At 37.1% G+C, this 15,557-nt stretch overlaps 1 protein-coding gene across 1 annotated transcript in view; it reads right to left on the bottom strand.

Moving 5' to 3' along the window:
• LOC140829797 (uncharacterized) overlaps positions 1-15,351 on the bottom strand; it is a 69,879-nt gene extending 54,528 nt beyond the window's left edge. Inside the window, exons 1-2 of the mRNA XM_073193089.1 lie at positions 14,681-15,351; positions 4,737-4,861 (exon numbers count right to left, since the gene is read on the bottom strand). Coding sequence (XP_073049190.1) covers positions 4,737-4,861; positions 14,681-15,217 — 662 coding nt within the window. The 5' untranslated portion in view covers positions 15,218-15,351. The remainder of the gene's footprint in view (positions 1-4,736; positions 4,862-14,680) is intronic.
• Positions 15,352-15,557: the final 206 nt, after the last annotated feature.

The raw sequence follows: 15,557 nt of genomic DNA, 5'->3' as shown, positions 1-15,557 counted from the left end.
ATTAATCATTGATCTATTCTGAGTATGACATGCATTGTTTACTGCTTCTGCCTAAAATCTTTGAGAAAAAGCAAAATCAGCAAGCATTGTTCTAGCAGCTTCTTTAAGAATTCGATTTCTTCTCTCAGCTACACCGTTTTGCTGAGGAGTTCTTGCTGCTGAGAGCTCATGCTTGATTCCAGCATTTTCTAGAAAGCTTGAAAGTGTTTTATTTATGAATTCAGTTCCTCGATCAGATCTGATTCGATCAATCCCAACTGATTTTTCATTTAAAAGTCTTTTAAAGAGTTTAATCAGTTGTGTAGCCGTATGGTCTTTGGATTTGAGAAAGATAACCCAAGTAAATCTTGAAAAATCATCTACGACCACCAAGGTGTATTTCATTCCCCCTAAGCTCATGACTGGTATTGGACCGAAGAGATCCATGTGCAATAGTTCTAAGCATCGGGACGAAGATTTACAGCCCTTGTTTTTGAAAGAAGATCATACTTGTTTTCCATACTGACATGCTGAGAAAAGTTTTTCTTTTGAAAAATTTATTTTGGGCAAACCAGTTACAAGTTCATGTTTACTCAGATAGACAATGGATTTAAAGTTTAGATGATTTAACCTTTTATGCCACAACTAGTTTTGGGATGATTTTGAAGCAATAAAGCATGCTGGTGCATGAGGCTGTTCATTCCAACTGACTTTATATGTGTTTCCACATCGTTTGCCGGTTATTATGATTTCATCAGTTGATGTTTTAACTGAGCATGAGTTTTTATCAAATTGTACCGAGAATCCATTGTCACATAACTGACTGATGCTAATCAAGTTATACTTCAGATTCTCTACTAATAAAACATCTTTAATAGTAAAGTTACCATGGATAAGCTTACCCTTACCCACGGTTTTACCTTTGAAATTATCTCCGAAACTGATGTTTGGACCACTATATTTGGTCAGTTGAGTAGCATACTTGCATCTCCTGTCATATGTCGTGAGCAACCGCTGTCCAAATACCATATTGAATTTTTATTTGTATCTGTTACATGCAAGCACACACATAATATGATTTGGTACCCATATCTATTTGGGTCCAAAATTTATTAGTCCCTTTGGAACCCATACTTGGATTAGTCTAACTGACTTTCCAGTAGCTGTATTCCAAATGGTTTTTCTCGGCTTTTGTGTGCTTGGTGAGTAGTGTACAGATGATACAGTATGTGGTTTAGTCTTATTCAACTGATTTTTCAATATGTATCTCTTCTGAACTGTCTTGCAGTTATAGTAATTGATATAGCCATTCGAATAGTTTTTGTGAAATCTTTTTGATCACCAGCTTTATGAATCAGTTGAAAGCTTTTGACTATAGCCAATCACATATCTTCTAGCCTTGTTCAACTTCTCAGTAGGTTGTTCAATCAGTTTATTGGGCTCAATTTGTTCTTGTACCACTGCTGATTTGACAAAGTGAATGTACTTCCCTTTGTTCATTGTCAGCTTTGGTTGAGTATCATTTGAAAAAGTTTCTCCTTGATTACTGAACCCTAAACCAGTTTTATCAGAAACTGATTTTTGTGAATTCTGCATCTCATTCAGTGTAGTAGACGACTTATTCCAAGATTGAATGAGTTCAGTCTGTTTTGAATTTTCAAGGATCAATTTCTGGATTAGTGACTGATCTTTCTTTCTCTCTGCTTTTAACTCAGCAATTTCCCTTTTTAGACTCAACCCATCAACTGATTCATCAGTTTTGGTTTTATTGTCCATGAGATCATTTTGCTTTGACTTTATTTCCTCAAATGATGATGCAAGTTTCTGGTACTCATTTACCATTTCATGCAATGTTAAAATGAGTTCTTCTCGTGTAAAATCCGTTGAACTAAAATCAAATACCTGTTGACTTGTAGATTCTGCTTCTCTATCATTGGCCATTAGACATTTGACTTCCTCTTCATCACTTGAGCTATATGAGCTTTCTGGTTCTGATTCGTCACTATCAGTTTCTGCCCATTTGGATTTGTTCTCTTCAGCTAATAGAACCTCATGTTTCTTTCTGTAGATTTTCTTATCATCTCTGGGTCTTCTCTTATGCTCATGTGATTTCTTTCTTCTGTCAGTTGATCCTTGACTGTCCTTTTTAGGTTTAGGACAGTCAGCAATGTAATGACCTGTTTTGCCACAATTGTATCAAGCATTTGTTTCTTCTTTGGAATTATTTTTCTGGTATTGCTTCTGAAAGTTTCCTTGGTTCTTTCTCATGAACCTCCCAAACTTTTTGATGAATAAAGACATAGCATCATTGCTTAACTGATCAGCCGATTTCTCGGCTGAACTGGTTGGTTCAGTTCTGACAGCTGCTAAAGCAGTTGTAGTTGTAGGAGTAGATGGTTCTCCTTCTCTGTTCTGCAATTAAAATTCATAAGCTTTTAAATCACCGAATAGATCATGAAGTTCGATCTGGTTTAAGTCTTTAGACTCTCTCATGGCCATAGTTTTGACATCCCATTCCTTTGGAAGGCCTCTCATCACTTTCAGTGCAACTTCTTTGTTTGTATACACTTTTCCAAGTGAATTTAATTCATTGACAATACTGCTCACCCTTTCATCATACTCATTCATTGATTCTCCAACCTTCATTTTGATATTGTCAAATTTCTGAACAGCAACAGAGAGTTTATTTTCTTTGTTTGGTCATTTCCTTCATATAACTGAATCAACTTTTCCCAAATTTCTTTTGCAGTTTTGCACATCTTTATTTTGTTGAATGTTGCTTTGTCCAGTGTATTGTACATAGTATCTTTGGCCACATTGTCAAGATTGGCTTTTCTTTTGTCCTCAGTTGTCCACTCTTCTCTGGGCTTTTGAATTCTCTGTGGTGCCCCTTCAGTTATGGCAATTGCTGTGTTTGCTTTTAGAATCTTCATGGGTCCGTCTGTTATGACATACCACATGTCATCATCTTGTGCAGCTAAGTGAGCCTGCATTCTGATTTTCCAATCATCGAAATCTTCTCTTGAGAACATAGGAATTTTATTGAATGAAGTCATGCTAGCAGATTTATAGATAAGAAGTATTCAAGAACAAGATTCAACTGCTCTGATACCACTTGATAGGATCGGTTGTCGTAACAAGAGTGTTTAGAAGGGGGGGGGGGGTTGAATAAACACTTACAATTAAAATTGTTCTTTAATAATATTTGAGTTCAGTTTGGTGACAAACTGAATCTTGGAATCTTGTTGGTCAATAACAATCAGTTAAACTAGAGTAGTTGCGGAAATTAACTGACTAAAAGAAAGAATACGAAACTGAAAGAAATATGCAAGAGTTGTTTCTGGATGTTCGGAGAATTTAATTACTCCTATGTCACCCCTTCTATCACAAGGATATGATATTCAATAAAAGATTTTGATCAAGTACAACACTTTTACAGACCCACTTCAGTTTGGACTTATTACTGCCAAAACTGAAACTCTTAGTTCTACACAATATTCTCAGTGCGTAACTGATATTAGCACAATTGAATCTAGCAACTTTTACAGAGTGCTAATAAGCTCAGATTGTAGCCTTGATTGCTACGAGTAATTCAAATGAGAATGAGCTAAGATTTTGACAGAGTAACAACAAGTTTAAGATTGAGTGATCGTCCTTTCTTCTTTTTCTTCTGCCATATTTATACTCTTCTTTTCCAACGGTAATCTTGAGATAAATTTGAATCATTGTATCCGTTGGTTTCCACTTGATTATTCCTTCGATATTGTTTGCTTCATTTATTGTAATTCGGCATCTTGATTGCTTTGTCCGGAATGCGTTGTTTTAAGTAGTCTTGGTTGTTGTGCGGCGCGGCGCTCTTGTAATCTGTTATGTCTTCTTTGTTCTTTCCCGAGACATCTTCAGTTGAGAGACTTTAAAGCATTCGGCTGAATGTTTTAACTGATCAGTTCCAACTGATCAGGTTACTTTGTATCATTGTACCAGCTGATTTCAGTTGATAAGTTCAGTTGCCGAATTTGCTTGCGCGTATCAGTTGATTCATATTTTGTTAATCGATTGATTCATGTTTTGTCAAACTCCAGAATCTAGTTTCCAACACCCTTGGATCAAACGAGACATTCGTATTTTGCAATACTGATATTATATCGATTTTTATGCAACACAATATCCCCTAACGCAACCTTTGTAATTTTTTATTATTAAGTTTTAAGTTTTTTTTGGATGGATATATTTAAAATGTATTTTTGTTAATTAGATAAGTAAGACCTTATACTTTAAATTTATTCATTATTGTCGATATAATATTCTTTTTTAAATAGAATGAATTTTAAGTTTACCCAATGTTATATTAAATTCACTATTCTTTGTCTTACTAATATGTGCAAAAATATTGTATTGATTTAAGATTTATATATTATTTCATCATGAATAATAAAATTATATCGAAATCCATTTATTTCAAATTCATCTCCTCTAACATAACCTTTATGATTTTTTATTGTTCATTTTAACAAGTGTAGCATAAGATATAACATATTATGTAGCAGAAAATTTAATTCGCAGGAATCTGAATACCAAACAAAAAAATAATGGTTTTGCTGTATTACCGACAAACACGAAAATTAATGAAAGATTAATAAGGTTAAAAACCATTATTTCCCTCACTAAGTGATTCCTCAATTTTACCCTGACTGCTTGTAAAAGATACTAATTATCAAACAGCAAAATTATGTAATTAATTACAATCGCACAATCACCTGGAGAACTTCCTCTTGGTGGCAATAATGGCGGCTTCCGCTGTGTAGTCCAGAACTGAGTCCCTATACTTGTTAGGTAACGCCGCTGCCCTCTCCCTCCTCAGACGCAACGAAGGAGGCGCCACCTGTTGGATCTGGTTTTCTACACGCCCAAACGCAACGGAAGATTTAAAATTTTTATTTTATTTTGAAAAAAAAAAATTATTGCTTTGGACGTTCGTATGATTTAACAAATTAAACATGCATAGGATGTTAGAAATTACACCTTTGTGAATTAATCACGTGGACACCAACCGATCCGGTATTACAGATCCGGCTCTTGATGATTCCCTACGAACTTTCTTCAAAGAAATCCTTCTATCAAGTCCACGACTAGATAGTGTGTTCCTCTTTCAAATTGCACTAGAGAATGAGAAAGAGATTTTGCGTAGGAGAAAATTTTGAGAGACGGCTCAATATTTTCTCTCTTTAAAAAGGGTTGGCCGATTTTCATTTCAAATTTTGGTGGAGGCTCACGTAAGTGGTTTATTATGGTGGCTAGGTTTAGTGTTTTCAATTATTATTTATAATAAAATAATAACCTAATTACATAATTAACATTAATGAGCTTGATTTAATTAATTGAGCTAGTCCAACTAGTTTAATTAATTTAATCAAAGCGCATTAAAACTTTAATTATTTATTATGTTGGACTTGTACTCCTACAAGCCCATTAAACATAATACCCACCATATTTAATTTATTAATTAATCAACTCAACTTTTGAGCTTAATAAATTAAATACATTACAAATTCAACATTTGAATTTATTATTTAAATTATAAATTCAACTCCTTGAATTTTTATCACCTCCAACATTTAATATTTAATAAACCCAACAATTGAGTTTAATAAATTAAATTATCAAATTTCATAAATTCAACTCTTTAATTTATTTTCTCAAAATTTAATTATCATAAATTCAACTCCTTGAATTTACTATATAATATAAATTCAACTTTTGAATTTATTCTCTCAACGGGAACAAACAATCCAGTACTTGTGTGACCCTCAATGGTTCAGGGATACAGCTAGCCGTGGGTTCACAACTCTTTGTGATTCAGGACAGAATCCTTTATTCGGGCTTACCCTAGTTAGCCCCATTCTTTTCATCAACACCTTGATCAAGAATGTCAGAACTCATTTCTGATTGCACCCATCGGATCATGGTAAGAGCGTCTAGTAGCATCGCCCCATGATCCCCTAGGTATCACTGATAGTGCCTGCAAGAACCAGTCGATTATGATTAACGTACAGTACAGTCCCTTCATCTCATATATCCCGATCGAATCTGCAACCATTGGTTCATCGAGGGTTGCATATTAATTCGATAACTATGTGATAACTATAATAGTGGCATCGCGTGTACTATTTTGAGAACTCCTTCTCTAACGTACATCTCATACTCTGGCCAGAGATTCCATGCACTATTATTTCATTAGATCACATAGGATATCCACACTCGTAGGTGAGCGGTGAATCCCCGACTACAATGCACTGGCTCCTATATGTGTCGCAACTGTACCCAACCTCGCCACCTGATGACTCTCCTGGAGTCGGTAAACGAGTCAAAGCACAGCCCTAGCATATAGAGCCTCAGTGTTGTCCCGGGTCGTAAGGACTAATGGTGTACAATCATAACCACGGACTTATCCTCTCGATGAATGATAACCACTGGAAAGTCCGAGGGAGGGTTGTTCGGTATAATCATCATATGACTACCCATCTGTATGTTTGGAAATCTCTATGCCCTTACTAAGAAACGCAGTACACAACATCACAGATGCTAGTCTCGAGCTCAAGCGACCTTTATCCATGTTTTAGGCGGCTGAATTGACTAGGAACGAATTTAGATCATACAGTATTTACAAACGAGTTTCAAAATCGAATTACGATTCATTTGTATTAAAGTATAATCAAGGACTTTATCTATGTTTGATAACATGGGTATACAGATAAAGAAATAACAAACCATGAAATAATTAATTATATTAAAATAAAGATTGTTTATTACACTTGAGTCAATAAAATCCCTAGTCAACAGTTGACTTGTAGGGCATCTACTCTAACAATCTCCCACTTGCCCTAGAGCCAACTACCTATAAACTTTAATCCCATTGCTTCGCGATGCTTCTCAAACAATGGTCCTGGCAAGGGCTTCGTAAGTGGATCGGCAACGTTATCTGCAGAGGGGACTCTTTCGACTGATATGTCTCCCCTTCCCACAATCTCCCGGATGATGTGGAATTTCCTCAGTACATGTTTGGATCGCTGATGAGACCTTGGTTCCTTTGCTTGCGCAACGGCACCAGTTTTGTCGCAGTACACCGGGACTGGATCAACTCCATTAGGAATAACGCCCAACTCTTGGACTAAATTCCTCATCCAAACTGCCTCTTTCGCTGCAGCAGATGCAGCAATGTATTCAGCTTCAGTGGTGGAATCCGCAACGGTGTCTTGCTTGGAACTTTTCCAAGAGACAGCCGCACCATTAAGTATGAATACAAAACCAGATGTCGATTTCGAATCATCTACATCACATTGGAAGCTAGAATCAGTGTAGCCTTCCAATTTTAATTCTCCATCCCCATAGACCATGAACAAGTTCTTAGTTCTTCTTAAGTACTTAAGAATGTCTTTCACGGCCTTCCAATGCATTGGACCAGGGTTCGCTTGATATCTGCTTGTAACACTCAAAGCGTAAGCAACATCAGGACGAGTCGATATCATACCATACATGATACTACCAATGGCTGACGCATATGGAATTCGTGTCATCATCTCTATCTCTTCATCAGTTTTGGGACACATAGCTTTAGATAGAGTAATACCATGACACATTGGTAAGTATCCTCTCTTGGACTCTTCCATAGAGAATCGTTTTATAATGGTATCGATATATGTGGCTTGGGTGAGCCCCAACATCCTTTTTGATCTATCTCTATAGATTTGTATTCCTAATACATAGGATGCTTCACCCATGTCCTTCATGGAGAATTTACCGGCTAACCATACTTTAGTTGATTGCAGTAATCCTATATCATTCCCAATGAGCAGGATATCATCAACATAAAGTACCAGGAATGTCACTGCACTCCCACTAACTTTCTTGTACACACATGGTTCCTCAGGATTCTTAGCAAAACCAAACTCTTTGATAGTGCTGTCAAATCTGAGGTTCCAACTCCTTGATGCCTGCTTGAGACCATATATTGATCTCTGAAGTTTGCATACCTTACGCTCACTTCCTACTGATGTGTATCCCTCAGGTTGAGACATATAAATTTCTTCTTTGATGTCTCCATTGAGGAATGCAGTCTTTACATCCATTTGCCATATCTCATAGTCATACCATGCTGCTATGGCTAGTAGTATTCTAATGGACTTAAACATAGCTACTGGTGAAAAAGTTTCCTCATAGTCAATTCCTTGCCTTTGAGTATAACCTTTTGCAACCAGTCTTGCTTTGAAGGTCACTACCTTCCCATCCGCCCCAAGCTTTCTTTTGTAGATCCATTTGCATCCTATGGGAATGATTCCCTCAGGTGGATCCACTAATGTCCAGACTTGGTTTGAATACATAGAGTCCATTTCTGACTGCATGGCTTCAAGCCATTTGGTTGAATCAGTATCAGATAATGCTTCTTTGAAATTCATTGCATCACATCCAACACAAGACTCATCATGGCCTTGTTCATGAAGAAGCGTATATCTTGCAGGTGGTCTAATAACCATATCAGACCTCCTAGAAGCTTGTACTTCAACTACTGGTTCTTGGGAAATGGGTTCAACTTCTATAGTTGATGGAGTATCTTGAATTTCTTAAAGTTCTATCATCTTGCCTTTTCTATCTAATAGAAACTACCTTTCCAAAAAGGTGGCATTCCTTGAAACAAACACTTTTGCTTCATTAGGATGATAAAAATAATATCCAATAGAATTCTTTGGATATCCTTCAAAGTAGCACAAAGTGGATCTACTATCCAATTTGTCTCCCACTGTCTACTTCACATAAGCAGGACATCCCCATATTCTCAAGTAAGAATACTTGGGAGGTTTCCCCATCCATATCTCATATGGTGTTTTATCCTCTGCTTTAGTATGGACATTATTCAACAACATTGCCGCAGTTTCAAGCGCAAAACCCCAAAACATTGTAGGCAATTCAGTGAATCCCATCATAGATCGAACCATGTCCATCAATGTTCGATTACGACGTTCAGAAACCCCATTCAATTGTGGTGTTGCTGGTGGAGTCCACTGTGAGATAATCCCATTCTCTTTTAGATAACCCAAAAATTCAGCACTCAAGTATTCTCCACCTCGATCAGATCGAAGTGCCTTAATACTTCTTTCTAGCTGATTTTCTACTTCAGATCTGAACTCTTTGAACCTTTCAAATGCTTCAGATTTATGTTTCATCAAATAAACATACCCATACCTCGAATGGTCATCAGTAAAGGTAATGAAGTAGGAATGCCCAAATTTTGTGCTAACACTTAGCGGGCCACAAACGTCTGTATGGATCAAATCCAATAGACCATGTGCACGTTCTACTTTTCCATTGAATGGAGTCTTAGTCATTTTTCTTTTTAGACAGGACTCACAAGTAGGTAGAGAATTTATGTCTGACAAGTCAAACATGCCTTCTCCCACTAGCTTGTGCATCCTTCTTTGAGAAATATGACCTAGTCTAGCGTGCTACATTTGTGCGGGATTTGGATTTTCTATTTTTCTTTTGTTTGTTGTTGTTTTCGTATGCGCTTGGACATTGTTTAACGGAATATCTTTCAATTTTAAGTTATAGAGATCGTTTGTTAATTCTCCGGTTCCAATCAAACATTCATTCTTGTATAAATTACAAACACCTTTACCAAAAACACAAGAATAACCATCCCTATCAAGTATATAAATAGAAATAATATTTTTAACCAATTCAGGAACAAATAAAACGTCTCTCAAAAACAACTTAAAATTATTGTCCAAAATTAAAGTAACGTCTCCAATGGCAGTGGCAGCAACTCTTGCTCCATTTCCTAGTCTTAGAAAGGTCTCACCATCTCTAAGTCTCCTGCTTCTTCCCATCACCTGCAAATCATTGCATAGATGAGAACCACATCCGGTATCCAATACCCAAGAAGAGGAATTAATAGAAATATTAACTTCAATATAAAACATACCATGGCCAGAACGCTTCTGGGCAAGATACTCCGCGCAATTACGCCTCCAGTGTCCAGGCTTGTTGCAGTGGAAACAGACTTGTTCTGACTTGTCAGGCTTTGAGGGCCCCGGATTTGCTTTCTTGTATGGCTTTTTGTTGGGCTTGTTCTTCTTTGGAGGGGCAGAACGCTTCTTGCCTTTATTTGGGGCTCCCTTTTTCGTACCATACGAAGAACCCACTAGAAGAACAGGCTTTTCCTTTTTAATTGTGGCCTCATAATTAGTAAGCATATTGACCAACTCTTCAAGGGTGGCCTCAAGCTTATTCATATTAAAATTAACCACAAATCCATCGAACGAGGCAGGCAAAGACAACAAGAGAATATCAGTCGAGAGCTCACTAGGAATAACCAAGTCGAGTCCCACCAACTTCTCAATGAGCCCAATCATCCTAACACCATGCTCATTGACCAAAGTCCCCTCTCGCAAGCGTGTAGTCATGAGTTCTTTAACAGTCGCATGTCTTTCTGAACGAGTTTGTACAGCATACAATTCTTTCAGATGAAGGTGAATGTCAGCAGCATTCACCGCCTCCTCGAACCTCTTTTGAAGTTCATTCGACATCGAAGCCAACATGTAGCTCTTAGCTTGGAGATCATGATCCCAATGTTTCTCAAGCTTAGCTAATTCAGTCCCACTGATATTAGGAGCAGCCTCCTTAATTGGCTTCTTATCAAGCACATACGCAATCCTTTCGGAGTTCAGAACAATCTTTAAGTTTCGAAACCAGTCATGATAGTTAGGGCCAGTCAGTTTGTTTTGATCGAGAATGATTGAAAGCGGGTTACGAGTAGACATCGTAAATATACTGAAAATGAAAACAGATAAAGGTTACTAATAATTTTAAAATAATTCTAAGATATAAAATATGGATTTTATTTTATAAATTACCCTCCCACTATTTTGACATTTTCACCACCCTCTGATGAAAAAGGGAAATCGTATTTCCTTAGTAGGCACGTAGAGTCCAATTAGCCAATTATAATCCCGAATAATATCAGCCAATTATAATTTCTAAAAGGTAGAGTCCAATTGCATCCCTATGCAACCTCCGCGTGTTTTGCCTCACGTTTAATAAGGGCCCAATAATATGACGCCGTTTATTTTCACGTGTCAAACCAACCCATCAATATTGAATTGTAGTGGACGGTCGCCATGAGTTCCTCCAATAATATGAGCCGAAGTCATGGGAGTTCCACTCAATTCACATCATATGTCTGGTGGAAGTCACAGCTTTCCGGCGTACAGGCCTCTCCAATAATATGAGCCAGACACTGTCCGCGGGTAGCGATCAACATGCAACCACGGTTGATGTAAGGCAAGGAAAAAATTAAACTCTTTTAATTTTTACTTTTTCCATTTGATATAAATTTTGAATCATATTCAAAATGAGGGATTTTAATTTTAAAATTGTCTCATCATTTTAATTTAAAAATCGTGTGCCACGAGTTTGTATGTTTGCAGGATTCATGCAACTATATTATATAATAATAATATACATACATGCATACTACTATATATCACATATATCATAATATGACATTCAATAATAAATAAGGATGATCGATCACCAACACTATTAGATCCATGTGAGCCATACATGGATCCAGGTCCAAACCTAGGTGAATGCAGGGATGCAAATGCAACTTATTACAAAAGCTTCCAATATTTTACATGTCTTCATCTTGATCATCGGGCCCACCATCTTCCAGTCTTGATCTCCTACTATTTCTAATTATTACATTTGAATAGCCATGGCACATAAGGGATACATCTCATGGGGTGGGAACGGGCCATAAACCAGGCCCACTTTAATAATATCAAATATTATAAAATTGAATAAAAACAGTAAAATATCCTAACATACACCTAACACATTGGTCAAGGCTCTCGATCATCCTTCATGCATTTAATATCAAATATGCACATCAATTTAATTAAACAATTTAATTAATTGAACAATCATATATCTAATAATTATATCACTAACCACCACAATTATTAAAGAATTTAATAAATTAAATAAACTCCTTTATTTAATTTCTAATTAAATCAATAATAATTGATTTCTTATAAAAACTCATTTTTACCATAAATAATTAAAATCATATTCTAATTATTTATTTTACAAGAAAATTATTAATTTCCCAAAATTAATTTTCCAAAATAAAAATTGAACCAATTTTCAAAAATATCAATTTTACCCAAAATTTTGAAAAATCAGAAAATTGCACCATGGGCCCAAACAATTCAAGCCCACCAATCAGAACGCTTCCCGAGACGATCTCGGGCAGTCGCCCCCGCTGCCCGCCCGCTGCCCGAACGTTTCTGGCAGTGGCAGCAACCTGTGCGCGCAACGCTGCGCGCAGCGTGCGGACGCTCCGCACGCTGCGCCGCGTTGTGCGCCGCGCAGGGCGGCGCACAGCGTGCGGACATTCCGCACGCTGCGCCGCTCCACGTGAGCACGCCGTGCGTGCTTGCTGCGCGCTTCTGCGCGCAGGGCGCTGCGCGGGCAACCCGGCGCGCGGTCTGCCCGGAACAATTCCAGGCAGATCGCGAATTTTTTTTTTTTTTTTTCAGAAAAATTTAATTTTATGGTGCATCAATATTTCTGAAAATTTTCTTGTGTGGTTAGAAACAAATTATTCAACATAATTTAAATCATACGATTTAGAAAACCTGGCTCTGATACCACTGTTGGATCTGGTTTTCTACACGCCCAAACGCAGCGGAATATTTAAAATTTTTATTTTATTTTGAAAAAAAAAATAATATTGCTTTGGACGTTCGTATGATTTAACAAATTAAACATGCATAGGATGTTAGAAATTATACCTTTGTGAATTAATCACGTGGACACCAACCGATCCGGTATTACAGATCCGGCTCTTGATGATTCCCTACGAACTTTCTTCAAAGAAATCATTCTATCAAGTCCACGACTAGATAGTGTGTTCCACTTTCAAATTGCACTAGAGAATGAGAAAGAGATTTTGCGTAGGAGAAAATTTTGAGAGACGGCTCAATATTTTCTCTCTTGAAAAAGGGTTGGCCGATTTTCTTTTCAAATTTTTGTGGAGGCTCACGTAAGTGGTTTATTATGGTGGCTAGGTTTAGTGTTTTCAATTATTATTTATAATAAAATAATAACCTAATTACATAATTAACATTAATGAGCTTGATTTAATTAATTGAGCTAGTCCAACTAGTTTAATTAATTTAATCAAAGCCCATTAAAACTTTAATTATTTATTATGTTGGACTTGTACTCCTACAAGCCCATTAAACATAATACACACCATATTTAATTTATTAATTAATCAACTCAACTTTTGAGCTTAATAAATTAAATACATTACAAATTCAACATTTGAATTTATTATTTAAATTATAAATTCATCTCCTTGAATTTTTATCACCTCCAACATTTAATATTTAATAAACCCAACAATTGAGTTTAATAAATTAAATTCTCAAATTTCATAAATTCAACTCCTTGAATTTATTTTCTCAAAATTTAATTATCATAAATTCAACTCATTGAATTTACTATATAATATAAATTCAACTTTTGAATTTATTCTCTCAACGGGAACAAACAATCCAGTACTTGTGTGACCCTCAATAGTTCAGGGATATAGCTAGCCGTGGGTTCACAACTTTTTGTGATTCAGGACAGAATCCTTTATTCGGGCTTACCCTAGTTAGCCCCATTCTTTTCATCAACACCTTGATCAAGAATGTCAGAACTCATTTCTGATTGCACCCATCGGATCATGGTAAGAGCGTCTAGTAGCATCGCCCCATGATCCCCTAGGTATCACTGATAGTGTCTGCAAGAACCAGTCGATTATGATTAACGTACAGTACAGTCCCTTCATCTCATATATCCCGATCGAATCTGCAACCATTGGTTCATCGAGGGTTGCATATTAATTCGATAACTATGTGATAACTATAATAGTGGCATCCCGTGTACTATTTTGAGAACTCCTTCTCTAACGTACATCTCATACTCTGGCCAGAGATTCCATGCACTATTATTTCATTAGATCACATAGGATATCCACACCCGTAGGTGAGCAGTGAATCCCAGACTACAATGCACTGGCTCCTATATGTGTCGCAACTGTACCCAACCTCGCCACCAGATGACTCTCCTGGAGTCGGTAAACGAGTCAAAGCACAGCCCTAGCATATAGAGCCTCAGTGTTGTCCCGGGTCGTAAGGACTAATGGTGTACAATCATAACCACGGACTTATCCTCTCGATGAATGATAACCACTGGAAAGTCCGAGAGAGGGTTGTTCGGTATAATCATCCAATGACTACCCATCTGCATGTTTGGACATCTCTATGCCCTTACTAAGAAACGCAGTACACAACATCACAGATGCTAGTCTCGAGCTCAAGCGACCTTTATCCATGTTTTAGGCGGCTGAATCGACTAGGAACGAATTTAGATCATACAGTATTTACAAACGAGTTTCAACATCGAATTACGATTCATTTGTATTAAAGTATAATCAAGGTCTTTATCTATGTTTGATAACATGGGTATACAGATAAAGAAATAACAAACCATGAAATAATGAATTATATTAAAATAAAGATTGTTTATTACACTTGAGTCAATAAAATCCCTAGTCAAAAGTTGACTTGTAGGGCATCTACTCTAACACCACCTCCACCGTCGTGCTGCCCGCATCGTGATTTTGATTCCGTTGCCCGATTTGAATAGCTTTCCCTTCTATGTTTGTTGGACATTCTTCATACTCGGCGGAAGCAATCTCCGCCGCCTCAAGAAGTGCCGCCCACCGTCGATTATTGTATCCCAAATCTTTTTTCTTTACTGGGCTAATTTCAATGATTTCTGAAAAATGAGGTTCAACTCCATTCTCCGAAACATTATCCGCCGCCTCCCGCCAAAATTTTCGGCCATTCACCTGCACTCCGCGGTAGTTGACCTCCGGAAAGTCGAAATCTTCATCTACATTCAAAGCAACATTCAAGTCGATATCCAACACAACCCTCTTCTCCCCGTATACAGCCACGAAGTCAATTACACCTTGGTGGAGGTGAGGCTGCTCCGCCGCCTCCAGCGGAGATGGGTCAGCAGGAATTGTGTCGCGAATCTCGCTGCATAAGAAAGCCGCCGTCGACTGCGCGAAATTGCTGTCTGCTGTTGACACCATGGATCGAAAACTCGGAGCTTTTTTCATTTTTATTCAGATTAAAATCAGTTTGTATGCTTCATATCGCGAAGTCATCGAAACGATTATTTGTGATTTCGAAAGAGAGCGGTGAAAGGGACAGAGCAAAGAGACAATCGAGAGCTCCCGATTCTCATTCTGCTTTCTTTATTTACTTTTATTTTTCTATTTTTAGTTTTGTCATTGTTTTGTTAAGTCTACAAATAATTAAATTCTTCATTTGATTTCTTTTATCACGATAATTTTAGGGCAACTTGGGATTCAGTACTCAATTTTTATCAACTTTGGTTTTGATACCTCATTCCCCAAAATACCCCTCAAGCCTTTGTTTTAAATAATTGATTTTCTT

This window comes from Primulina eburnea, chromosome 4 (assembly GCF_022965805.1).
Source record: "Primulina eburnea isolate SZY01 chromosome 4, ASM2296580v1, whole genome shotgun sequence".
NCBI classification, from domain to species: Eukaryota; Viridiplantae; Streptophyta; class Magnoliopsida; order Lamiales; family Gesneriaceae; genus Primulina; species Primulina eburnea.
The sequence above is the reverse complement of the archived record's forward strand: the minus strand, read 5'-3'. Positions and strand labels throughout refer to the sequence as shown.